Genomic DNA, 26,467 nt, shown 5'->3' with positions numbered 1-26,467 from the left:
CTGAAGAGGTGGAGAGCCTCACTGGGAACAAGGAATTCCCTACCTGTCCTAGGCCATCTTTACACTCAACACTTATCAGGTCAACCACCAAGCAATGCATCACTTGGACAAATGGTTGATCTGATGGGTTTGTTAATACAAAGGAAATCATTAGACAGCAAACTTTATGACTAGTGGGGAAAAAAGTGAGCAGATCTGGTTTAAGTCCATTAGGCGTAATATGGAAATGGCCTAATCTCTTTCTCTCCCAGCAGGAAAAAGACAAGGAATACTTCAAAGGCTTGAAAAGGCTTGAGAGTTACTGACCAATGCCCTCTCTTACAATTAAAAAGCAACATGGGTGATCTAAAAGCAGTCAGAGAAATGGAAGGTTGGACTGTAAGAAAGATTTAGCATTCAAGGGCTATCTACAAAGTAGAAAGATTTGCTTGTGATTGTTTTCATTTAATTACTAATTTCCAAAAGATGAGATTTCAGAACAACTTTTGTTGTGTTGGCCAAACTTCTATACCTATCTCTTCTTATTGTGTGAAACACTTGAAATTTATACAAAGTCACCTCTACAGGTTTTATTTTACTTGGCATTCTAAACCTAATTTGACTTCTGTTCTCAATCATTCATTTTAATTTACATATACATTTTTTTCAGATTTCTCTGCATGCCTTATCATCAAGTATTATCTCCAAATTCTTAACGTATGTATGATTTTTAGAGTTCTTATACTAATAAATTAAGAAATCATCAAAATGTAGCAATGAAAAATGTCAACAATCAAGAACTTAAAACACTTACTTGATATGGTCAGATGAGCTTTTTGACTAAGAATGGCTCCGTATTTGTTCATTGCTAAGCACTGATAAAATCCTTCATCAGATTGCTCTCCTCGCCTGCCTTCCACCTCACTGATATATAAAGAGCCGTTAGAAAGAACCTGGATCCGTTTATTTTCAGACACTTTTGCTCCATTCTTCAACCATGTGACCTTAATAGGAACTTCTCCATGAGCCTGGCAATCTAAAACGACTGGGTCCTTTCTTGTGACAGTTACATCCTGTGGTTCTGTTATAAAAAACAGTTCGCTAAAGCACCACACTCCTATAAGGAAAAAGGGAGAAAGGCATATCCAGAATTACAGGTATGAAATCATTTCTTAACACATGATTGTAAAACACATATTCAAGGTATAATAAGAAAAATTTAACAAACCTTATTAGTTAATTTACAAACACCTTAATAAACCAATCAAAGTTTCAGCAAACCTTTCAACAAGTCAGAGGAATTGCCTTTTACATCTACACTAAAAACACAGGGAAGATTTCAATAACTTCTATGCCTTGTAAGAATTGCAGTCTCAAGTTCCTTTCTAGAGTTTCAAAATCATCAGGAAAACTCGTGAGCACAAGCTGTTTGCTACTTTTACAAGCTTGTCAAAAAGATCTTGAACAGAGTAAGTCGTAAAAGTCTAATTTTACAAGAAATCATTAGCAAAACTCCAACTCTGTGAACAAGCAAGTTTATTTCCTTATCCCTTGAAGTGTTTTTGGAACCCTTGGCACCTACTCCTTTGGAAAGTGCGTTTATCTTTTGTGACAAATTACAAGTTTGCATTTTTTTTTTATCTGCCCTTTTACAGCAGGGACTCTGTGTCCTCTCCTTGAAAGAAATCCATTTACTTAATTTCTGCAGAGCAAGCTAGGTATTTAAAGGACAAACAATAGACTTTGAAAAGTTGGTAACTCTTGCTGCTTGTACTCAGTGGGTGATCGGATTAGGAAACTTTTATTTCACTTTTTTGTAACTACCAACTGTTGGAAAAAAAATGCGTGACTAATTGATCCTTACTGTCTAATAGGGATAGGAGATTGCTTAATCAACCAATACACATTTTTTATCAGAGCAAAGGGAAGGCTTTATCCTTAGCATACACATCACCCCTGGCCCCCGCCAGGATAAAGCATCCGATGACCAACTAATACTCTGTCACCTCCTGCGTTTAGCGCGAAGGCCGGCTAAGAAGTCTTGCACATTGATTGGGACCGAATGGAGAGTTCAGGCGTGGAGGGGAACGTTTCATCTTCCTCCTGATCATTTTAAATCCATGATTACAAATCCTCGGGAATGATTTCTCTGTTTCTCATAAAAGCAGATCCTCAGAAACCTCACGCTCCCGGGCTACTGATTTCCCTTAATGTATGACCAGGGCGACGCAAGCCACCCTAACAGCCTGGCGCTGCGCAGACCACTCCGGAAGGCGCCCATTGTGTTTCTGAGCCACATCTGACTTTGATCCTTTTCTCACGCTAACACTAACTCCTCCAGGGAAAAAAAAAAAAAACGAAAGCCCAGCGTTCGTAACCTGTAAATAAATAAAACATTCTGAGGACCTCTCCTACCCCCGCCCCTGGCCGCCCGCCCCCTTTCGCTTTATACTTTCACGTCTGAGGAAACCAATACCGACGCAAGGGAGAAAAATGAGTTCATCCAAGTTTGCGCAAGGCTAACCTGAGTTTGGAGGAACCTTCAGCTGCGTATACCTCAGGCCCTGCCCCCAATATTAAGCTGCAGGAAATACTCGTAAATCCTATTCAGTCACCTCCCTTCCCAGTTTGGGGCACCTTACTCCCTCCCCCTGCGGGGCACAAATCGGCCACGCAACTTCCAACCCTCTTTTTCCAATTCCACCTTCCCATCTCCTCCTCGCTCGATCGCGATCCGGGAAACTGGGGGCGTGAGGGGTGCTGCCCTGAGTCCTGAGTTCACCGTCCTCACCCCTAAAAAGTGGGGGAACCCCCACTGCAAACACTGGAAGCCGCGCGGAACCGCGGCGCCCCCTGCGCTGCGAGGCTGCCACTAAGGAAACAATATAAATAAAGCCACGTGCGGCCGCGGCCGCCCCAGCGGGCGAGCAGCGCGGAGCCTCGGCGGGCCGCGGAAGCGGGGACACGGCCGGAGCCGGGACAATGGCGCGAGAAGGATGGGACAAGAGCGGACAGCGGCAGCCAGGGCTCTGCAGCCGGCGGTTCGGGGAGGGAAGGAGCTGCGGTGCGGCGGGAGAGGCCCCCACCGCCCCCTGCCCGCGCCCCGCAGAGCCTGCGGGCAACTCGTGCCTCCAGCCTGCGGCTCCGGACAGGCCGCACGGAGGGGGCAGGACCGGTGGTCAGCGCCACCGCGGAGCACCCCGCCCCCCACACCCCGTTTCATCTTTCCCCATCCCACTCGCGCCTGCTCCCGCCCCACAGCCGCCAAAGAAACGCAGAAGAAAGCGCGCCCACCTGGAACGGAGCCGAGGAGCCACAGGAGCAGGAGCGCGCGAAGCAGCATCCCTGCCTTCCGCAGCCGGGCGAGGCGTCGCAGCGAAGGCGCCATTCAGCGGGGCTCCGCGGGCATGCTCCCCGGCCGCCCTGCAGCCGCTGTCCGCCTGCCGGCCCCCGCCTCCGGGCGCTCCCCGCGCCGCGGCTGGACGCGCGCAGCCTGGGCTTCCCTCCCCGGCACCGGCGTGGCGCGGCGCGGCACGGCCGGAGGGCTGGTCTCTGTGGTGGCGGCGGCGAGGCCGGTGCTCGGACACCCGCTAGCGCCAGGCGGGGGGCCTGAGAGTCCGGCCTGGGGGCGGAGTGAGGCGGCGGCTGGAGAGGGCGGGGGCGGCGGAGTGGACAGCGCCGCGGCTGCCGGCCTGGGGACTACTTTCTACATCTGGCCCCTGGTCTGGGGACCGGAGGTCGGCGCGGCCGGCGGAGGGAGACGCTGGGAGGGGTCCCGTGCAGGGCCGGGTCGCGGCCCCGGGAGGAGGGGGCGGGCACCGCCGGACAATGCACCTGGGGGTCAAGCCCCGGCTGAGGGTCTCTGGCCCGTGCCCCGCCCCCTCTGCCTCCAAGCCACCGTCTAGGACAGAGCCACAAAGGCCGAGCCTCCCGGCCCAGCCAGCCCCCCAGGGTCCTTCTCCCGCCAGCTAGTTTAGGATTCGGAGAGGGAGGAGGCGGGATGGGGAGGGATGGTGTTGAGAGACATGGAAAGGCCGGAGACTTCTCCCCTGATGGCCTCTGCCCATCCCCCTCCTTCCCTCGCATGCCGAGGCCCTGTGGAGGGAAATCTGACCATGTCCCACTTTAGAGATTTGTCAGCTCAACTGACAAATAAACCCCCACGTTTGGGGACGGTTCTTATCCTCCCTGCTCCCATCAGATGGAGCGCTGGCTTTCAAACATCCCCTGAGAGTGCCCTGAAATTAACAATTACCTTTGGGGGACACATCTTATCAGCTCTTCCTCAAGTTGGTCATGTTCTTTAATTTGTGAGAAGTGCGCTCACAAAACGCCCTGTCCTGAGAAGGGAAGAAATGAGGGGTCTTGCAGATTTTCTGAGTTTGCTGTGGGGCACCAGGCTTTGATAAGATTACCTGGTTAGAAGTTTGACTAGAAGAGACAATATTGCGAATTTGTTCGCATCTCCTAAGTTAATTAAGGATAACAAGAGGAGTTGAAACATACGTTTAAAGAATGTGATCAGATTGCTAAACTCGTGTGGATCATAGAGAACGTTTACATACGGATTAGCATTTGCTAATCCAGAACTTAATCTGTGGCACATGATGAGGGCACAGGCTAAAAGCTAGCCTTAATGAAAGCTGCTGAAAGAAATCTAGCTTTTGTCAAGAAGGCACCAACACACTAACTGCCTTTAGCATGTTCCAGAAATCCTCCTGATGGGGGGGGCGGGGGGGGAATCAACAGTTTTAGAACATCTGCTGGGAAGGCAGCCCTACCTTTCCCCAAAGCTTGTTATAATAAAGGTCGGTCTACTTATCAACTTCAACTAAACTGCGTGTAAAACACAGAATATCTTTGGCTATGTTGCTTCCAAAACCTTACTTATAATTTAGATAAATGTGAACTATATCTAAGCCTCAGAATAAAGGTTCATGGAAAGGGGGAACGTTTAAAGCTAATAAAATGAAGCATTTGCAAGGATGTTTTAAATATCTGGTAATTCAAATTTGCATAAAATGATGTTCTTAAGTGTTTGCTGTTAAACTGGTTTTTTTAAAAATTGTATGACATTTTTCTCCCCCTTGACTCCCCCTTTGCCCAGTTCCCTTTCAATGGACCCTAAGTGCTCATATTTCCTGAGTAAGAATTGCTAATAGATGCTTTTATGCTGTCTTTCTTGAATAAATCAGAAGATAAAGGTTGGGGGAGGGGAGAGGTATGCTAAAAGGCAAGGGAAGAACTTTTTTAACTGCCACTTTGCCTTTTCTTTAACATTTCTATTAATCGTAGTAGCCTTTGATTCTTATAAAATGGCTTTGGCCCTTGAGTTGCCTTGGGGAAGAATATAGCATCACATCAATATGAAGTAAGATAATACATTGAGATTAAACAACGCTATGGAATTTTTCTGACATATATTTACTGTCCCATGTTGGGCAGTAGTGGACTTACTCTGATGTAATTATTACCATATTGTATAAAATTTGTAATATGCCCAAAGCTTTCATATTACTCACTTCTCACGATAATGCAGTAAGGTAGGTAGAGATATTATTATTAATATCTCCATTTTAAATTGAAGAAACTAAGACTTAACACACGGTCTCCCGTTAGTAAGTAGTTAACTGGGAACCAAAACTCATCTTCTGATTTAATTTTGTTGTTCTTTCTACTATATTGATTAATTTGTTTGGTCATTATTGCTAGTGGTGACTCTACTTCTTTCAGTAGTTCCTAAGCTTGTCCTGAAAGAGGTAAGAACTGCATGGGTGTTTGACCTCCCAAAACTACCCCTTGGAGGATAAATCTCACTAAGATAAAGAACTACCTAAGCCTCATTTTTCTTTTGTATTCTGAAATAAGAGCAATTATTTTTAGGCTGGAAAGAGTAGAGCCTATATAGTTGAAAGAGATCTGAAACCTGAGGGTAGGTTTTTCAAAAACAGAATCAGGTTCCTTTAATAAATTCAAATCTCCTGGCCCAACTTCGGGAAAAAGTCATATAACTTCACCCATCGCGTTATGGATCTATATCAAATGATCTTCAAGTGCTCTGACCTCTAAATATTATCTGGTCCTGCTAAATCATAGGACCATTTGTAGAAGTTTGGGAATCACAGAGAATGGCAAAAAGGCAACGAAAATCTGAAGAGTTGCTCAATTATTCCTTTAGCAAGTGTTTATTGAGCTCCTACTGTGTCAGTTAGAAGACCAGACCCAGATGAGGATCACATGGCATGATCTTCACATTTCAGAAACACATACTGATGAGCTTAATATTTGTCATCAGAAACATTCCAAAATGGGTTATTTTTTAAGTGGGTTGTAACTGTTGAGGTTGTAAAATGGTGCAGCTGCAATGGAAAACAGCATGGAAGTTTCTCAAAAAATTAAAAATAGAACTACCATATGATCCAGCAATTCCACTTTTAGGTGTATATTCAAAAGGATTGAAAACAGGTTCTCAAGGAGGCATTTACATACCCACATTCATTGCAGCATTATTCACAATAGCCAGATGTGAAAGTACCCTAAATGTCCGTCAAGGGATCAATGAAAATTATGGAATATTATTCAGCTTTAAAGAATAATATAGAATATTAAAATATGATAATATTTTATTGTGGAATCCTATTCAGGATTAAAAAATAAGGAAATCTGTCAGATGCTACAACATAGATGAAATTTGAGGACATTATGATAAGTGAAATAAGCCAATTACAAAAAGACATATTGCATGATGCCACTTATACAAAGTATCTAAAGTAAAGTAAAGAAATAGAAAATAGAATGATAGTTATCAGGGGCAAGGGGAAAGGGGATACAGGAAGTTGTTCAATGTGTATGGAGTTTAAGTCATGCAATATGAAAAAGTTCTAGAGATCAGTTGTACAACAATGTGCATATAGTTAACACTATACACTTAAAAATTATTAAGAGGGTAAATCTATATTATGTGTTTTTTACCATAATAAAAAATTGCTTGTGAATGCATGGGAAAGGCAGTCATGACAAGGCAGACGCTCATGTTTGTTAAGAATATGTGGATCAGGGTAGGTCAAGAAAAGTGGAAAAGCAAAACTTCTCGATTTCAATGAGACATTTGACCACCCATATTTCATGATAGTCTGACAGACTAGATGAAAAATGTTGTTTGGATATTAAAGGGATTTATGCAAGGTAACTTTTGAGTAAAGTTTCCATTTACTCCCACTCAAGGGCTCCCTGTTTGCCATGTTTCTCTCTGAAATCTTTTTAAAATCTGTTCTCCATTCAGTTTCTCCTGCTGCCACCCATGTTCCAGCTCTTGGTGCCTCTTACCTGAGCTATTGTGTTAGAATGGGCTCTCAAAAGACTTCCCAAAAACCTTCCAATCTTTTCATACTCCAATTCATTTTTATAGTACTACCAGGTGAATTTTCCTGTGATCAAGTTTTTCTTTTGATCAGAAACCTTTTATTGCCTTCTCATTGCCTGTAAAATGTACTCATTGCCTATAAAATGCCAAAGTGTTCATTACAAACTCCTTAATTCTAATGGCCCCCGATCAGGCCCCAACCTGCCATTACAACTTTATAGTCCATTTTTTCCTGTATGCAACACTTGAATTGTCCTGACTTTGAGCCTTTGCAGGAGCTCTTTCCTAAGCCAAAATACTCTCTTCTTACCCTTCACACCCACACTGTAATTGAGAACTTTCCAAATCTTAACTAAATTTTCGGGGACCAGCACAGATGTTATTTTGTCTGAAATCTTACACTGTTTTTGTGGCATGTAACTTGTACATATTTTATCACTAATCAGTAAGCATCTTGAGGACACAAACGATATCTGACGCCCCTTTGTGTTCCTCACAGTTTGAAGAACACTGCTTTGTGATTAAGAGGAACTAAATAGATATTTGTTGACTGAAGGAATAATGAATTCCTATAGTAAAATGCTGATTAAATAGATGGAGGGCTATTGAGAGAAAGATCTCTGGGAGAAGATTTCAAAGTTCTGTACTTCAGTTGTCCTTGTCTGTTCTATTTATTATCATTGGCTTGAGGACATGTTTATCTGAATTTGCATTTGACACAATGTATAACTAATATGTTTCGTGATAGAATGAGAATTTTCTCCACTCCTCGTAGTTGTCTAGGAAGATGGAAACTAAAAAGAGTGGTCCTGAAGGACTCTTTAAGTGAGGATTTGTTACTAGTACAGCAATTTCCAAGAGAGAGGAGGAGAGTCAGAAAACAGAAGCCAGAAGTAAATCACCAGGCACCAGAATCAAAGGGATCATTCAGGGGCAGGGAAGGAGAAGTGATGAAGTGTTTGCAGCAAAGGGGAACACAGGATATTTAGAACGAAGGCCAAGAGCACCAGGTGTTCCCTCAGACATATGCCAGCAATGGGAAGAGTCTTAGAGGAACTGCTGAGGGCTGGCCACATTTGCTCATTCAACAAAGTTCTGAAAATCAAGTGTGTTCCAGGCATTGGTAGATGTTGCAGATACAGTTACTAGAAAATTATATGAATATTGAATACTGTGATAAAGTCTGCAATGTTTATGATAATATGAGAACAGAGCTTAAGGAGCAATTTACACTCCTATGGTGGGATGATATGGGAAAGGAGGGAGCATGCTACCAGAAATGTGAAGAGTCTCAGATTTTATCTTGCTTGCAAGAGATCAAATTAGCTGCTGGTTTGTGGATGCTGGTGGAAGACATGAGACTCCCGTGTCAGAGACAAAGGACATGTTATTGTTCATGGCAATAGTAGCAGCCAGAGTATCAGCAATTTTATATCAGTTCCTCAAACCCCAAATCCCACAAAGGGAGCCCAGATGTCACCTTGTGGGTTGTGTTACAGGAGAGGAACTCAAAGCTTAGGGAACTCAAGTCTTTTATGGGCAATGAGCATACCTACCTTTTGCTCTGAAAGAAGACTTTGTCTCTGTCTTCCAAGGCTGTTCACTATATGAGGGGTCTTCAAAAAGTTCATGGAAAGATTCGTATTGTCTTTTAATTCTATTTTACCGTGAGCTTTTTGAAGTCCCCTTATACAAACATCCTTAAATAGGTAGTCCAGAACAAAATGTAATCAGTACTTCTCTTTCAAGGTACGCAGAAATGCAAGAGACCCATGGAGAATTGTCTCCCAACACGTGCTTCACAGTGGACCTGATATATATGGTGAATCTGGAAGGATATTTGAAGTTTTCTAGTTGGATTGGATTGGCCTTCCAGAGAGAATAGTATGAATAAAGAATTGAAGTATGAAAGATCAAGGTATATTCAGAAAACTACAAGTAGTGTACAACTAGAGTGCAGGCCACATTGGAGAGTGGAGGGAAAAGAGGCAGGGCCAAGTCAGAAGAGACTTCCTGCCATGCTGAGGAGCTTGAACCTTGTCCTGGAGGCCATGGTTTTCCAAAGGCCACCCCTAGAATGGTTTCCTGTGGTGCGCTCTTTGCTGTGTGCCCTGTGCCGGGTGCTTTAGTAATTTTATCTCCCTCAATCCTCATAACCAGATATGGTAGGTATGACTATCCTCAGAGATTAGCAAAAGCTCAGAGAGGTTAAGTAGCTTAGTCTAGATCACACAGCAGATACATGACAAAGGCATGGTTCTCCCCCAAGTCTACCTGACTCAGTGTTTTTGTCCTTAGAACTCTGAGTGTACTGTGAAAAGTAGAAGAGATAGAGGAGTGATAGCTGGAGGCAGACAGATAGAAATACTGGCAGATTCTAACAAGATAATTTTTGTTAGCCGAGAGTTGTTTCTCTGTTTCTTATGCTCTGAAATGACACTTCTTGATGGTTTTGCTGGCACACTCTCTGTTCTCCTATCACAGTCTACCTGAGACTGCCACCTTTTTTTTCTGCTTTGCATGGACCGGTAAACCACAGACAATTGGTAGAGCTAGGATGTCTGATAGGGAGAAACATCTTCCTTGTTTTTCAAGTAGCATGGAATTTAACTGAGATAAACAGAAACTCCTACTTTCTGTTTAATTAAATTGCATTTGATGGACAGAAGTCAGGGCTGGGTGTGGGGAAACCTGACGTATACGCAGTTTGTGAGAAAAAGACCTGCAGGTATTGATTACAACTGAGCCAACAATGAGTGTGGTTGTCAATCTCACTAATGCAAACCTGTGCTGTGTTCATAGATGTGTATTGTCCAGGACAAAGAAGGTTTAGTCTCATATATTCCACTTTAGTCATACTAGGTCTAGTATATTATACTTATCTCTGAATTTCCCATTTTAAGAGGCAAGGGCAGCCTGGAGTGCAAGCAGAGAATAACTAAGAGGGTAAAATGTTTGGAAACCAAAATACAGACGGTCCCTGACTTAAGATGGTTCAACTTAGAATTTTCAGTTTTACTGTGGTAGAAAAAGTGATGCATTCAGTAGAAGCCATACTTTGAATTTCAAATTTTGATCTTTTCCTGGGCTAGTGATATGCCATGTGATACTCTCTCACAATGCTGGGCAGCGGCAGCAAACCGCAGCTCCCTGTCAGACACACACAGTCACAAGGGAAAATAACCGATCCTCTACAGTACACTGTGTTGCCAGATGATTTTGCCCAGTTGAAGGCTAATGTATGTGTTCTGAGCACATTTAAGGTAGAGTAATGTAAAACTAGGCTAATAATGTTCAGTAGGTTAGGTGTATTAAATGTATTTTCAACTTATGATGAGTTTTTGGGGAGGTAACCTCATCATAAGTTGAGGAGCAATACTGACATCAACAACAGCAATAACTAATCCATTCTACAGAGGAAGACACAGTCATGGAGAGGTTAAGAAACATTCCTAAGGTCATACAACCAGTAAGTGGTAATGAAGAATTCATATTTGGGCTTGTCCAATCCATGGTTTATGGCTTCATGTGTATTTGTTTCCTTAATCACACCAAGAGTGGTTTTATCATGGAGCCCCATTTGTCTTTGATAGCATTCATAGGTCTATAGTAGACAGGATTTAATATCAATTGAATTTTTATTTCAGGGGCTCTACTGCAATGCATTTAAGTAATAACGAGCAAAATATACACACATATGAAAATATGACCTAAATATAACTTCCAGGATCTGAAAGTTAAATCATTCCCTCCTCTTCAGCAATAGTCTTATCTTCCTGCAAGAGCCCTATTTCCAGCTCTCCTTGATATAACTTAAAAAGAAAGGGAAAAAAATTAGGAAATGGAAATTTTGAGGATGCTGAAGAGAAATGTAATGAAGATGTCTAAAGTGAGACCAATGGGAAGAGGTGAAAAAAATGTTTAGACCAAAGAAGTAAAAATTGTGGAAGAAATTCACAGCAGCAGCAAAATAACTATGAGTTTTAGAAAGTCTCCATCATCCCACCCATCCTGCTGCAGATCTCCTGACCACTGAAGAGGTGCATGTTCCTACTCATGCTCTTTTCGGTGGATGAGAAAAGAAAAATGTGCTGGTAAGGAGAGAGAAAGGTATGTCCTAAGATACTGGCCCAACACCTTCATGCTTCATTAGAGGCACTCCGGGGGTCTAAATAGACTTCAGCACACTATTTCTAGACACCCCCATGCTAAGCTTTTATTTAGTACTTTCATAAATCTTTTATGACTGTCCTCAAATAGTGCACCATGCCTCAACACCTTCACATAGCACCTAGCAAAGTGCTTTGCACACAGTGGGCCATGGGGTCCCCAAACTTTCAAGGAGTGGAATAAACCACTCTTCACTTTGCCTCCTGATAAGTGGAATGGAACTGATAATCTATAGTCCATGGTTGGCATGTGTGTGTGGTGAGGGTGATGTGGAGGCAGGGAAAGGAAAGACAGTTCACAATTAGAAGCCTCTGAGCTGTGTCCACCCCACCCCCAACTCACCTAGCCAGCATTTCAAGCTCCAAACTTTGAGGAACCCCACGCTCTCTCCACCCCCTGCCATGGGAAATGATGCTGATGATGCACGTGGAGAGAAAGATTGTGGCCACTTCTAGTTCATAATTTACTGAAGTAGGTTTCATGAACCAATCATTTTTCTGATCAACTCCTCAAAGATTTCTGTAAACTGATGACTTCAATGTCTCATTGAAAATGCACTTTGTATCAGTCGGAAACTTCAAGTTCGTCACTATATGTTGGTTCGCTATTACTTCTGCTCCTATCTACCATGAATAAAAGCACTTGTCATATTTAGTATGTGCTGTTTACTGTCTACTGGGTGGCTATATCGACACTGTTCACCATCTCTATTTAGGAGCTCATAAGCCTACAGATTCCTGAGAAGTACACATGCTTCCAACTAACAAACGGTTATGTATTTCTCTAGTTTGTAGATTGATGGCTATCATTGGTAAGGGATACTATGTGAAGGAGGTTTGGGGAGAATAGTTTTAATAGTTATCATTAGAAACATGGAATTTTTTTGAAGCTTGTATAAGCTTTCCAAAGATTTTTAGATCACTGCATGTTGTTTTCTAGATCTCTTGGCTACAAGAATTAGAGATGAAAAGGTAACAAATGTAGGGATATATATAACCATACAAATAGATTATAGTTCTATTGCTGTGGCTACCATTTTTCAGAAAATTAATATTCTTTTTTTTTTAAAAAAAAGATGACCGTAAGGGGATCTTAACCCTTGACTTGGTGTTGTCAGCACCACGCTCACCCAGTGAGCCAAACAGCCATCCCTATATGGGATCCGAACCTATGGCCTTGGTGTTATCAGCACCACACTCTCCCGAGTGAGCCATGGGCCGGCCCCAGAAAATTAATATTCTGAAAATTCACATTTTTCGTAAAAATAAAGACTGATGACTTAGAAGATCAGTAATTGCCCTATATTTATTAAAAAATAATGTTTACCAATAAGTACTCATTTTATGGCATAAAGCACTTTTTTTATGTAGCATTTTTAATGATAACATAAGAACTGTAAACAAAGACTGAATAGTTTGATATGTTTTCATTTTCCAAGATGAAAATGTATGACTATATATTCTGGGGGTGGTGGGTATGACTTATTTATCACAGGTGCTGTCAAAAATTAATCCTCCTTGATTAGGTATGTTTTAAGAATTAGAAGAAATTTTAATTTAAAAAGTTTTTTTTATTGAAGTATAATTGATTATACATATTTTGGGGTACAGTGTTGACTATCATTATTTTTGTACAATATGTGATGATCAAATCAATATTATTAGCATGTTCATTATTACAAATTACAATTATTCTTTGTGTCCCTTACCCAATTTCTCCATAACACTCTTCTCCTTCCCCATTTCCCACTTCTATTAACCATAGGTCTGTTCTCTCCTCCTGAAAGTTTAGCATATTATTGTGGTCCTTCCTTCTTTTCCTTCCTTCTTTTTTAGCACCCATTTACGAATGAGGACATGCAGTATTTCTCTTTCTATGCCTGGCTTATTTCACTTAACATAATTTTCTCCAAGCTCATCCATGTTGCTGTGAATGGCAGAATTTCATTATTTTTTTTATGGCTGAGTAGTATTCCATTGTGTATACATATCACATTTTCCTTATTCAGTTATCTGTCAATGGACATTTAGGTTGGTTCCATATCTTGACTACGGTAGATAGAGCTGCAACAAACCTGGGAGTGCAGGTATCCCTTCAACATGATGGTTTCCATTCCTTTGGATATATACCCAGAAGTGGGCTTGCTGGATCATATGGTAGCTCAGTCTAGTTGTTTAAGAAACTGCCATACTGTTTTCCATAATGGCTGCACTACCAGCAGCGTAGAAGAGATCCCCTTTCTCCACATCCTTGCCAGCATTTCTTATTCTCAGTCTTTTTAATGATAGCCAATCTAACTGGGGTGAGATGATATCTCAATGTGGTTTTGATTTGCATTTCCCTGATGATTAGTGATGTTGAGCATTTTTTTCATGTATCTGTTGGCCATTTGTATGTCAGGAAATTTTTATTTTATTTTATTTATTTATTTATTTTTTTTTTCCGACCGGTAAGGGCAGCGCAACACTCAGCACGGTGTTGCTCACACCATGCTCAGCCAGTGAGCCCACGGGCCATCCCTACATAGGATCCGAACCCGCAGCCTCGGCGCTACCAGCCGCGCACTCTTCTGAGTGTGCCACGGGGCCGACCCAGAAAATTTTTATTTTAAAGCTCAGTTGTTAAAGTTTCCTGTAGGTTTGATGTCAACTAAGTAATCATATTCTCACTTATACTAATCAAATTCTATTTATCACTGAATGGCAACTAATGTGTAATGACATCCGGGGTACTTGTTTTCAGGTTAAAGCCCTTGTGCTGATGCAGAAGCGTTAATTTCTTCAAAGTCTTCACGGTGGCCCCTTCTCAGCCTTTGAGAGTGCAGGCAGTCCTTTTCCGCGTCCCATTGAAGTTGTTCTGCTTTATCACCTTAAATGTAGGGAAGGAGGGAGGAACTGCCCTCTCTTCTTCCACCTCTGCTTCAGGAATCTTACTCAGCCCAGGGATGTCCTGACAAATCTCACTGTGTGTTTTCTAAGGCTGCCCTCTTTTCTAATAGGGTGGAGGGAAGCGAAAGAACAGGGACAAAGAAAAGTGAGTGAAACCTTCCCTGTGCACTCTAAGATAGCACCCCAGTCCTCCCCCACTGACACGCTCTGTCTCCTTACCCTGCTTTATCTCCTTCCCCAGCACAGCATTACTGGATACATTTACTTGTGATCTACCTACTTCCTATCTTTCCCACTAGAGGACTTTATCTGGTTTGCAGCAATCACTAGAGTTTCTGGCACAGAGTAGACACTCCATATCTGTTAAATGAATGAATTAATGCATTTTGCAGACATAATTATTTCATTTGATAGTAGTTTAGTACTAGTGTCAAAGGAATATTCTTGAAACGTTGGTTGTTTGAAATGGACTTTTTTTTTCCTACTTAAAATTCTGTTATGTAAATATAAAATGTTCTTTTTTGAGGAATTTCAGGCAGCTATCTTAATTGGTATTTGGTTTATGGTGGCAAGCACATAAATGTCCACTTAGGCACTCAGCTGGATGCTGAGAAAATTGAGATGAAATGACACAGCCCCAACTCTCCTAGCTCACATCATAGCTGTGGATACAGACATATAAACAAATGCTGATAAGGCCGTGTAGGATATGTGATGTAACAGCAGTATGTACACAGCGCTGGGGGACCTGGTTGGGTAGGAATGCGTTTAGGTGGTGGAGAGGACAATTCAAGAAAGATATCATTTTAAATATTAATGTAAATGTTATTAAAGTAACATATGTATATAGAGTAAAAAGTCATGATGAAAATGAAAAGTTCTGTGCACCCCTTTCCTCCTGGCCAGAGGCCTCCCTCTTCCTACTCTGGGCTGATTATTCTATTAGCCTGCCCTAGCTGTTGTCCTGGGACTGCCCTTTCCAAGTCTCTGGAGTTAAAGCCATTTTTCCAAGATCCCATGTCTTCTTCCTTCTTACATATTAATTTTGCTAAAGCACATCCTGTAGTAGATCGTCAACTAAGTGTCCCCGGGACTTATTATTTGAATTCTGAAAATGTTTTTGTTCCACTCCTACGCTTGATTGATAGTATGGCAAGATATAGAATTCTCAATTTGAAAATCATCATCCTTCAATTCTGGCATCAGTTTGCAGTGAGGAGTCCAATATACCATTGTGACTCCTAATTATTTGAATGTGCTTGTTTTTTCTCTCTAGATGTTTTTAGGCTGATCTCTTAATCCACGGTGTTCTGGAATTTTACCATCATGTGGCTTGGTGTGGGTTATTTTTCATTCATTGTTCCAACAAACAGTGGGTCCTTTCTGAGTTAAAAACTTTTTGAGAGTAACAATCTTACTGACTTTTATCAGCACCTCTCATAGTTCCTTGCAAGATTGTGTGCTCATGATTTTAGAAAAACATCTTTTAGAAAAACAAGACAGGGCTGAGCCCGTGGCGCACTCGGTAGCGTGCTGCGCTAGCAGCGCGGCGACGCTCCCGCCGCCGCGGGTTCAGATCCTATATAAGGATGACCGATGCACTCCCTGGCTGAGCGCCGGTCACGAGAGAAAAAAAAAAAAAAAAAAAAAAAAAAATGAAAAACAAGACAAAAATCTTTTGTATTTTTAGTAGTTACTTTCAATTGTTTGCCTAATTTATTCCAACTTTAATCTTTGTAATATGAAAGAAATTTCAAAGATCGTGTTTTTCTCCTGCAAAATAAAACAAATGCCATATAATAATGCCTTACGTAATTTTGTAATTTTATGTATAGTTTAAGTTTTTCTCACAGATTTGATCACCTACAATATCTTATCAGCTATTTTGTAATTTTTTTTATGAGATAAATTACAAAAACTCATAAAATCAATAAAAACTCATTAGACATTTTCTTTTTTCTATTTTTGAAAAAAAAATGGTAGGTTTATGTGTGATTTTCTTGTATCATAGGTTAGTTTAGCTTTTTTTTCTCTCTCTCTCTAGATAAATAGTAAAAACTGGGAAATGAAAAAGGGCTATCTGGTGAACAATGCAGAAGAGTGAGATGGGTTATTTGGAGGTGGAAATGAAAATCCAAAGAGAGAAAAACAAAAAACACAAACAACCAGTAATGTGTGAGAGGAACCAACTAATGTCTTAGAAGACATAGAAATTAAAACGAAATGTTGTACTTTATGTACTGAGGTGAAAACAAGGTATAACTTCATGGGTCTGTAAGGGTTCGACTTGCATGAGAGGAATAAACAATGAATCCTCCCTTTTGGCTACCGGAACATGGGGAAGGTTTCTGTGATTATGTTTTTCTTCAGTCTGGTTTCACCACCAAAGAAATATCTTTTAAGGGGCCGGCCCGTGGCTCACTTGGGAGAGTGTGGTGCTGATAACACCAAGGCCAAGGGTTCAGATCCCTATATAGGGATGGCTGGTTCCCTCAGTTGGGAGAGCGTGGTGCTGACAACACCAAGTCAAGGGTTAAGATCTCCTTACCAGTGGTGACTGGTAAAAGATTTTAAAAAAAAAAAAAAAAAATCTTTTAGGTTTTATCCACTTTGAGAACAGAAATATGACTGTTGCCTCAGGCTTGGGTTCAAGACTAGCTTCCATGGTGTACTAAGTTGTTATGTGAATTTTCCCAAGAATAAAACAAAAATTCAAATTTTTATTAAAATTATGTCTCATTCACTAAGTTGTTTTTGCTTAGTGTTTTTTTTTTTTTTTTCTTTTTCTCCATTCCCGCAGAAATCCAAGTCTCAGACTACACTGGCAAAAAAAAAAAAAGTGCTCATTTTAACTACTAAACTTTATTCGATTTGGAACTAACTATATACACGGATGCCTCTTTTCAAATTTCTGGCTTATAGTCACTGTAACTATTGAGAACTAATCTCAAGTCTGACCACTTGGTTTCAAATTTTATTCCCATCATTTACTTAGTTTTATGATTTTTGGCAAGTCGTTTAATCCCCTTCAGTTTCCCCACCTATAATATGTGGATAAGAATAGTACATACATCATAGAGTTGTTATAAAGATTAAATAAACTAATATATAAACAGCTTGGCAGAGTGGCTGGCATACAATAAATACTCAACAAGTGTGAACATATTATATTAGCATATATAATGTGCAGTTGAGCTCCATGTTCAGTTAAGCATTTAATACAACTCCAAAAAAGCTTACATTTTGTTTTCAGTGAATGTAATGAAGATTCTTGGCTTAGAAAAGATCAGAAAATATCAAATGCTTCCTCTCCTCTGTGCAAACTATCAAAATCAGTGCAGAGGTATCCAATCCATGTCTATAATGACCAAGAAATTTCAAACCAACCTGTGCTACCAAATAGGATTAAAAACCTACTTGTAAAGTGCATTTATATACATCTTTTCCAGATAGCTATGTTGCATATAATGGTCTCCTTATTTATAAGAATTTGCTAGTTTAATAAAATAATTTGTTAGATATTTGAAGCAACTATGACCAGATATAAAGGTGCTTAGTATAAGAAAGGTTGCTGAGCAATTTATGTAATAAATATATCGTTTTGTTTCTGCACGCTGTTAGGCCCATTATGAATAATGATAGCTGCTGTAAGATTCCATGGCGTAACACAATAAAAATTTATTTCATGCTTATGCTACAACCAATTTAAATATTCAAGATTGGTGGATGAAGATCCATATAGTCATTCAGGGACCAGAGAACAGAGGGCAATGGAGGTTTTTACGGGCCGGTTCTGGAAGAGTTGTACATCATTTCAGCTGTTTTCTATTGGCCAGAGCTCAACCACATGACCAAATCTTATTCTGTGGGGGCTGGGAAATGTAGTCCAGATGGATTCCAGGAGTAAAGGAAATGGGTTTTAGTGAACACATAGTCTCTGCCTTATCCCAGTTCAGAAAGAAAACCAACAAATATTCTTGGAAGCTGTCAGGGTATATGAAGTCAACAAGCCTTCATCGTCTGGTCAGAGAAAAAGTTTTGGTATCTATGGTCAAAATGACACAGGAAGAATAGTTTTCAGGAGCAGCTGAGTGACCTAGCTAAGTTTCTTAACGTTTCTGAATTGGAACCATCTCATTCAATAAAATAGGGATAGGAACAGTATCTATCTCTTATAGTTATAAGGATTTAATAAGGTGGTGTATGTAAAATCCCTAGAACATAATAAACATTTCACAAATGTTAGCCATCATCATCATTATTAAGATATTTCAAGTCCTAAGAAAAAGTTGCTGTGTACCTAAGACATACTTTTGTTTTCATTTATTTGCTCCTTTGGTAACGAGTTTCTGAGTGCCATCCATTCTCTTTTCTTCGCGCTTAGCTGCATAACAATTGCCTCATGCTGATGGGGTTATTTCCTTTTTGATTTAACAACAGAGATCCAAGAGAGCAAGGCAAAAGTGACAGTGTCTTTAATGACATAGCTAAAGAAGTCACACACTTCTGCCATATTCTATTTGTCATACAGGTCAACGCTGATACACTGAGGGGGCACTACACAAAGATGTGAATACAAGGGGGCAAGGGACTGTTGCGAGATCATCTTGGAAGCTGGCTACGCACAGTCTGCCTCTGGCCCCCAATGTTTTATGTCCCTACAACATGCAAAATATACTGACCACCTCCCAAGGCCCTGGAGAAGCCCATTTTTTAACGGAAAGGTTCTTGATGCACTACCTTCAATCTTTATGAGATCTTAACAAAGAATTCTACAATGAGCTTCAACTTTATGTATATCTCCTGTGAATGCCTTGGGCTTCATCTTTGCCCAGAAGCTATTTCTTAATCTATGCATTATTTGTCATCTGGAGAGGCTGGGGATGTTCAAACCCAGTAAAATGTTTCTAATTTTCATTAAGATGTCACTGGCAGCTTGCTCAAAGGCCATCAGGCTTCAGCTGTCAGTCTCTTCAGAACCCTTTAGGCTTTTACTAATAGTCTCCTTAAAGTCCTTCTAGTTTCTTCCCACTGTCTGGTTCCAAGTTTCTCTCATATTTTTAGTATTTATTTTGGCAGCAGCTTACTTCCAAACATCAAAATCTGTATGGATTATCTACTGATGCATGCCAAATTACTCTCCCTCCCCAATTAGCATCCTAGAATAACAATAAATATTTTTTATTCTTACAGTTTCTGTGGGTATATTAGTTTTCTATGGCTGCTATAACAAATAACCCCAAACATAGTGGCCTAAAACGACACAGATTTATCATTTTATAGTTCTATACTTCAGAAGTCTGACATGGGTCTCACTGGGCTAACATCAAGGTGTCAGCAGAGCTGCATTCCTTCCTGAAGTTTTCTTGCACCTTCCAGCTTCTAAAGGCCATCCACTCTCCTTGTGTCATGCCCCTTTCTCCATCTTCAGAGACAGCAATGGCCAATCAAGTTCTCACATTGCTTCTCTCTGATATCCTCTTCTGCCTCCCTCTTCCACATTTTAAGGACACATGATTACATTGGGCCCACCTGGATAATCCAGGATAACCTCCCTATTTTAAGGTCAGCTGATTAGCAAACTTAATTCCATCTATTACCTTGATTCCCCTTTGCCATATAAAGTAACATATTCGTAGGCTTTGGGGTTTACAACATGGACATTTTGGGGGAGGGATGCCATTCTACCTTTCAAAGTAGGTTAGAAATTCAGGAGCATCTTAACTCAGGGTTTCTCATAAGATTGTAGTTGAGAAGTCAGCTGGGCCTGCAGTTATCAGAAGGCTCGACTGGGCCTGGATGCACTTCTCAGGTGACTTATCCAGTTGATGGTGATTTTTGGTGGAAGACATTAGTTCCTTCATATATGGGGCCCTCTTCTACAGCTTGCATGTCCTTAAGACATGGTTATTGGCTTCCCCCAAAACAAGTGATCCAAGGAAACAAAGTAGAAGCAGCAATGTTGTTTATGACCTAGCCTCAGAAGTCACACACCAACATTTCTGTCATATTCTATAGGTCACAAAGACTAACTCTGATACAATGAGGGACAGGACTATACAGGGTGTGAATACAGGAAAGTGAGGCTAATTGGGGACATTTTGGAGGCAGGCTACCACACTGCCACACCCTTCACATGAAACCTTTTCTAACCACTTCCCTGCCCCCATCGCACTCCTGTGCACTTTCTCTCTGCCCTCTTCTGATCATACTACCTTTTGTTTCACTTGTTTGTATACAGGTCAGTTTCCCTTTCCTTCATTCCAAGCTCATTGAGGTTAGGTTATGCTTTATTTAGTTCTAAATCCTTAACACCCAGCACACTGTAGTTGAATTGAATTTAATTAAGGAAAGAACACGGAAGCAAACTCCACTTTTGTAAGGGCGACTTGCTGAATGTGGATGGTAACTTATTTGAATTTGGAGTCTTGACCTGGTAAATTCCTTGAGAAATAAGATGTCTTCACAGTCAACATAAGGAACTTGAGGGCTGGGGACTACGTATAATAATTCTTTTGATTGTGTTCCTGCTTTGAATAAAACGGAAACTTGATAACCATGCTAAATACCTGCAGTCTTTTTATTGTTCATTTGTATGTGGCTGGTCCTCACTCTACACATGTCAGTCTTGACCTTTCAGCTTTTGACTGTGTGACGACTAATTATTTAGGCCCCCATTGTTTCTCAGCATCTTTGTGTGCATCAGAGAGACTGTTGGCAACTCCTCCGAAGACAGGACTTATTTGGTCCCCTTAAATTTAAGTGTTTGGCTATCTTGTGTCGTGTAGCAACATGAAAGATTGTGTTAGTGAATATTGTTGCAGCATCTGAAAATGGTTCCAGATTAGATAGCTTGAATTTCTTAAAAGAAATGAACCAAAGAGATTTGGGGTAATATGTGAATTGAAAGGAAAGAGTCTGCCAGTTTCTGGCTAAAAGGTGACCCTTTTAAAGACATATTTGTTAGTCGTGAGTGACAGAGGTTACGGAGCCAGCCGGGACCATTTCTAAAGTGTTAAGCTGACCCTAGGTAACGGGGTCATGGGGTCAGGCAAGGTCAGGATTGGTGGAGGAGAACTCTATGCCTGTTGTGGGGAGCTTTTAAAAGGCTTCAACTTTCTGTCCCTCCCTCTCTTCTTGCTGGTTTTACCTTGCCTGGCTGTTTTCTAAAAGCCACCATGATTTTAAAACTGACTTATAGGCTGACCTCCTCAGCCTGGGGGCACACGGACAACCAGATGCTGTGGTGCAAGCCTCTTCCCGTTTGGCAGAGTGGCAGGAGCCAGCAAGACTGGAGATGGGGACTCTCCTTTTCCCTCTTGCAGTCTGCAAGAGTCTGTAATGAAGATATGGCCTTCAGTTCTTGATGTTATTTCCTTTTGGTTTCTCTGTGTTGACGAATGTTTGGATTGGTGTCTTTGATGAACTCGAACAAGTCATTCAACCTTCTTGGGACTAATTTTTTTTTCTCATAAACAAAATGAGAAAGTAGGACTGCATGATTTATTCTTGCTTGTTAGTCTGTTAGTTGGGGTAGCTAAAATGCCTTTGCTTTTTTTGTTCCTGATTAGTAAAAATTTCTATGATATCTCTCTCTCTCTAGGAATGAAGGCACTGACTTGCTCTTATTCTTGCAAACTATTCTCTATGTGTAATTACTGGCACTGCAAAAGGTGGACTAAGACACTTGAAGCACCTACTGCATTCGTTTTTTAGCCCCAAACTGCTTAAGAAATTTAGAACAAGCTTCTAAGCCCTTGCACATGCTATATGCTCAGCATATGGTTGTATTTGGTTTCTCTGGCATGTAACTTGCATATTACTTATGTAAGCTTCACCACTTTACAACAGTGCTTTGAACAATGATTTTTTTTAAAAAAAGACTTTGTCTCTTTCCCTTCTGAACATTTAAAGCACATTTGGACAGACATCTTCTAAACAGAGAAATTCAGTGATTTGCTCACGTACACCTTAATTGACTGAGGGACATTTCCTCCTCATTAACCTCTCTGCATCAATTTGAAAAGGAAATCAGCAAGACCTCACCATGAATCCTTTCTACCTCTGTATTTCCCCTTTTTTTTCCTTTGGAAAATCTGCTGGAGGCTGGGTCTGATTTTTGAATATTTTCCAGGCTTCCAGCCACAGTGATCTCAGCTCCCTAAAACCACAATTGTCCACAGCTTCAGGGTGCCCCGCAGGAGTTTGCTATGATGGTTGGAAGTCCAGCTCCTCTTCCCTGCCTGCCCTCCACCCACCCACCCACCCACTAACATACGCTCTGTGGTGTTTGCCTGTTGACCAGCGGGCAGTTCTGGCTGCCAGATGCTCATCTAGTTCCTTCCGCCTCTGTTGTAGGAGAAAATAACCAGGGGAAGAAGAGGAAATGATTGTGTTAATGATCATGGCCCCACAAAAATCTAGTGTATATGCTGGAGGAATGGAATATGGGAAGGGAGGGCCCTTGAGCATCTGATTGAGGATTCATCTCCATTGCATTGGAGCTAACAAATGTTTGCACAGGTAACATTCTGTAACGTGAGCAATGCAGACACATAAGACACACAAGAGGTATAGGTGCACAATGTAGTGGAAGAGGAACAAAAATGCATACGGAACTTAAGTGCAACAGTGTAACAGACACAGAAGCAATGCTTTGTGGGAACAGAAAGGAGAAAGGGGTTATTCTGATGGGAAGGCTCTCAGAAGGCTTCATATAGGAGGGAGCATTTTAGCTCAGTCTTGAAGATTGGGCATGATTTAATGAACAGATTTTGTGAGGGGAGCAGAGGTCAGAGAGGACATTTCAAGAGAGGAAAGGGAAAACAGCCTGATAAAATCCTAGAGGAGCAGCAAATGGTGACAAAGAGACAGGTGGGAATCAGTGAGTAGGTTCCTGAAGAATTAAATTTTAGTTTGAAAATCATATTGAGGAAAAGAAATGGGAAATTATTATAGCTGGATGGAAAGCAGGAAAAAAAAATTAAGGACGAGATTGCTTTGGAGGCTTAGTTTAAAATGATTTTTGTTAAGAAAACAATAAGAAAACATGGCAAAATGAACTTTGGATGATACAGAACATCTTGGAAAAATCTTTAGTTATTTAGGGACTATTAGGATTAGGGTAGAGTTTGGAAAAGGGAATAATACTCCATACGGGATAAAAATTCTTATGTTTAGGATTACTGTAATGATAAAGAAAGATAATTTAGGTAAAAGGCTTAATATGATACCAGCTCCCTAAATGGTAGTTGCTATTATTATTATTTTAAAAATTTTTATGATATTTACTGCAATTGTTATAGTTATATGAAACTTAAGTCCAAAAAAACAAAACTTGAAAAGTGCTTAACTCTGAAAAGAGAAGGACAGAAACCATCAAAACATGACCCTAAGAATTTGGAAAACGGAGGTGCCAGTACATAGAGAGTGAGCTGGGATCTGGGACACCTTAGTCCCCTGTGGGACCATCCCTCCAGCCTTGTGCTCTAAGCTTCAACAGCCAGAAACCAATTCTGTTTCCCTAGCAATTTCCCACCCATTTTTCCAGGCCCAGGCCAAATGCCACCCCTCCTCTAAAGGCTTTTCCCTCCCATCAGTCAGAATGCACGTGTTTCCTGTGTGCGCACAGAACATGTGGCTTGTTCAGTGCTCCCGGCTTAACCACAGGGGATCCGTCCCTGGACCCCTAGTGGATGCCTGAAACCATGGATAGTACCAAACCCTGTAGACTCTATTTCCTATATGTACATACGTATGATAAAGTTTAATTTACAAATTAGGCACAGGAAGAGATGAACAATAATAATAATAAAACAGAACAATTATAACGACATGACAGCATCACTACTCTTGTGCTTTGGGGATATTATGAAGTAAAATAAGGGTTCCTTGAACACAAGCTCTGCTATACCATGACAGTTGATTTGATAACCAAGACAGCTAGTAAGCGACTAATGGGCTGGGAGCGTGGACAGCGTGGATACGTTGGACAAAGGGATGATTTACATCCTGCGCTGAAATTAATGGAGCAGGATGGCATGAGATTTCATCACACTGTTCGAAATGGTGCACAATTTAAAACTTCTGAGTTGTTTCTTTCTGGAATTTTCTACATAATATTTTTGGACCTCAGTTGACTGCAGGTAACTAAAACTACAGAAAGAGAAACTGGACGGGGGGACTACTGTACTTTGACTATGCACATATTTCTGTGTCTCTCTCCCCCACCAGACTCTTTTGATTGCCTTGAACTTAGTGGGTGTCCAAGAAATGTTTACTGAAATAAAATGTGGCACATAGTGAGTTCAAAGTTTACCACACATATTTTTTATATAGGTATTAGGAGTAGCCCCAAGCCCCAGATGTAAAAAAAAAAAAAAGTACATTTCTTCTTTTTGTAAGTCCTGTTCATTTCTCTCAGGGTGAAAAGTTATAGTAGTTAGTTAAGGGTATCTCCTGCTTTCCCTATGGCTGCATGTTAGCTCTAGAGGCTTGCACAGAGCCTTCTTGTACTCGGTCTTCAATTTACACAGCTCATGGCTGCATGCCCCTTGTTCCTTGATACTTCCCTGTGCCTCTCAGGCTCAGGGGAACTCATTCTACCACTCTGAGGCTGAGTGGGACCAGCTGCTCAGACACTCACACAGCTACACCCACTCTGGGCCATGCTGCCAGTCTGCTGGGGTCTACCAGAAGACTGGGGTATGAGTGTCCTCTTCTCTCAGCTTCCCTAAACCCATCTGTGGTTTCTGTTGTCATTTCCCATCACCACCCCCCGGACAAAGTCAGAAGAGGCAGACAGGGCACAGGCCTCCTTTTTCAGGGAATTATCTGCTTGCCAATTATTTTTATCATTCTCTCCCTCCTGGCCTGGGCTTTCCTCCTCCTTCCAAAGCAGAAAACCTTCATCTTGGCCCAGGAGTGAGAAAACTTGCTCTGATGCAAGCATCAAGTGTTCTTTCTGTGCTCTGAGAGTCCCTCCAAGGGCCTGGACTTTTAAGTGTCAAAGCATTTCCCCCATTTATTAAGGCACTGAGTGTCCTCTGGTATAGCTGCCCAATTAAGGGAAGAGTGGAAGGAATTTTTAATATTTCAACTACGTGGGCATCTGGTGATGTGGGGCTCATGGTAGAGAAGAGAGAACTGGAAATGTAGATTTGGGAATCAAAAACATATAGTGACAATATCCCAAGCTGAGAGTGTATTTGTTTTCTCCATGCATGTCAAAGGGGAAAAAGAAATCAATCAAGTAATTTTTTGAATTAAGCACTGTGCTAATTACCCATAGGGGACAGACAGGAAGCTTGCAATTTAGTTATAAAAACCTTTTGCAATCTGGCCCCAGGCTCCCTCCATAGCCTCTTTTCTCACCATTGCTTCCCTTGACTACACTCTTCTCAGCCCTTTGCCTTTGCCAGGCTGTTCCCTGAGGCTGGAATGCCTCTGAGGCTCTCTCCCTTCTCTTCCCAGCCAGCAAACTCATCCTTAAAGAAGATCAAATGTCTTCTCCTGAAAGCTTTCCTGATGCCTGCGGCAGTATTGTAGCTCTCTCGCCAGGCCTGCATTGTACCAGCAACCAAGGACCTGTGAAAAATCTGAGGGCAGGGACTGAATCTATCCCCAGCACCTACATAGTGCTTGGTGCATGGTAGATATCCCGTAGTTATTTGTTGACTGAATAAGGGAATGACAGACGCATTTAAAACGATAAGCAAGAGAAGAACATCTGAGAAGTCAACAATAGTCATAGTAATCGTAAGCATTTGCTGTATATTTCAGATACTGTTTTAGCACTTTATCCTCATTGTCTTATTTAATTATAATCACAGCCCTATGAAATAAACACAACTTTAATTTCCAAATGTCTTCATTTACAAATGAAGACACTGAGAGCTGCAGAGGTCAAGTTACCTGCTTACAGATACTTAACTATGTTAGTAACAGTTAAAGAACAGTTGCTCAGTTTGGAATGAGTTTCTTAATTCCTCTAGACGTGAGGGGCTCAGATTCTGTGATCTAGAAGATCACTTTCGGTTTGGAAAGTCTGACTCAATATTTAGGGATA

General features: G+C 41.2%; 1 protein-coding gene across 1 annotated transcript in view; it reads right to left on the bottom strand.

Moving 5' to 3' along the window:
- The window catches only part of PRTG (protogenin), a 117,192-nt gene extending 113,825 nt beyond the window's left edge, over positions 1-3,367 (bottom strand). The window contains exons 1-2 of the mRNA XM_063090047.1: positions 3,274-3,367; positions 794-1,096 (exon numbers count right to left, since the gene is read on the bottom strand). Of these exons, the coding sequence (XP_062946117.1) occupies positions 794-1,096; positions 3,274-3,367 (397 nt within the window). The remainder of the gene's footprint in view (positions 1-793; positions 1,097-3,273) is intronic.
- Between the last annotated feature and the right edge of the window lie 23,100 nt (positions 3,368-26,467).

This window comes from Cynocephalus volans, chromosome 3 (assembly GCF_027409185.1).
Source record: "Cynocephalus volans isolate mCynVol1 chromosome 3, mCynVol1.pri, whole genome shotgun sequence".
Classification (NCBI taxonomy): Eukaryota; Metazoa; Chordata; class Mammalia; order Dermoptera; family Cynocephalidae; genus Cynocephalus; species Cynocephalus volans.
The sequence above is the reverse complement of the archived record's forward strand: the minus strand, read 5'-3'. Positions and strand labels throughout refer to the sequence as shown.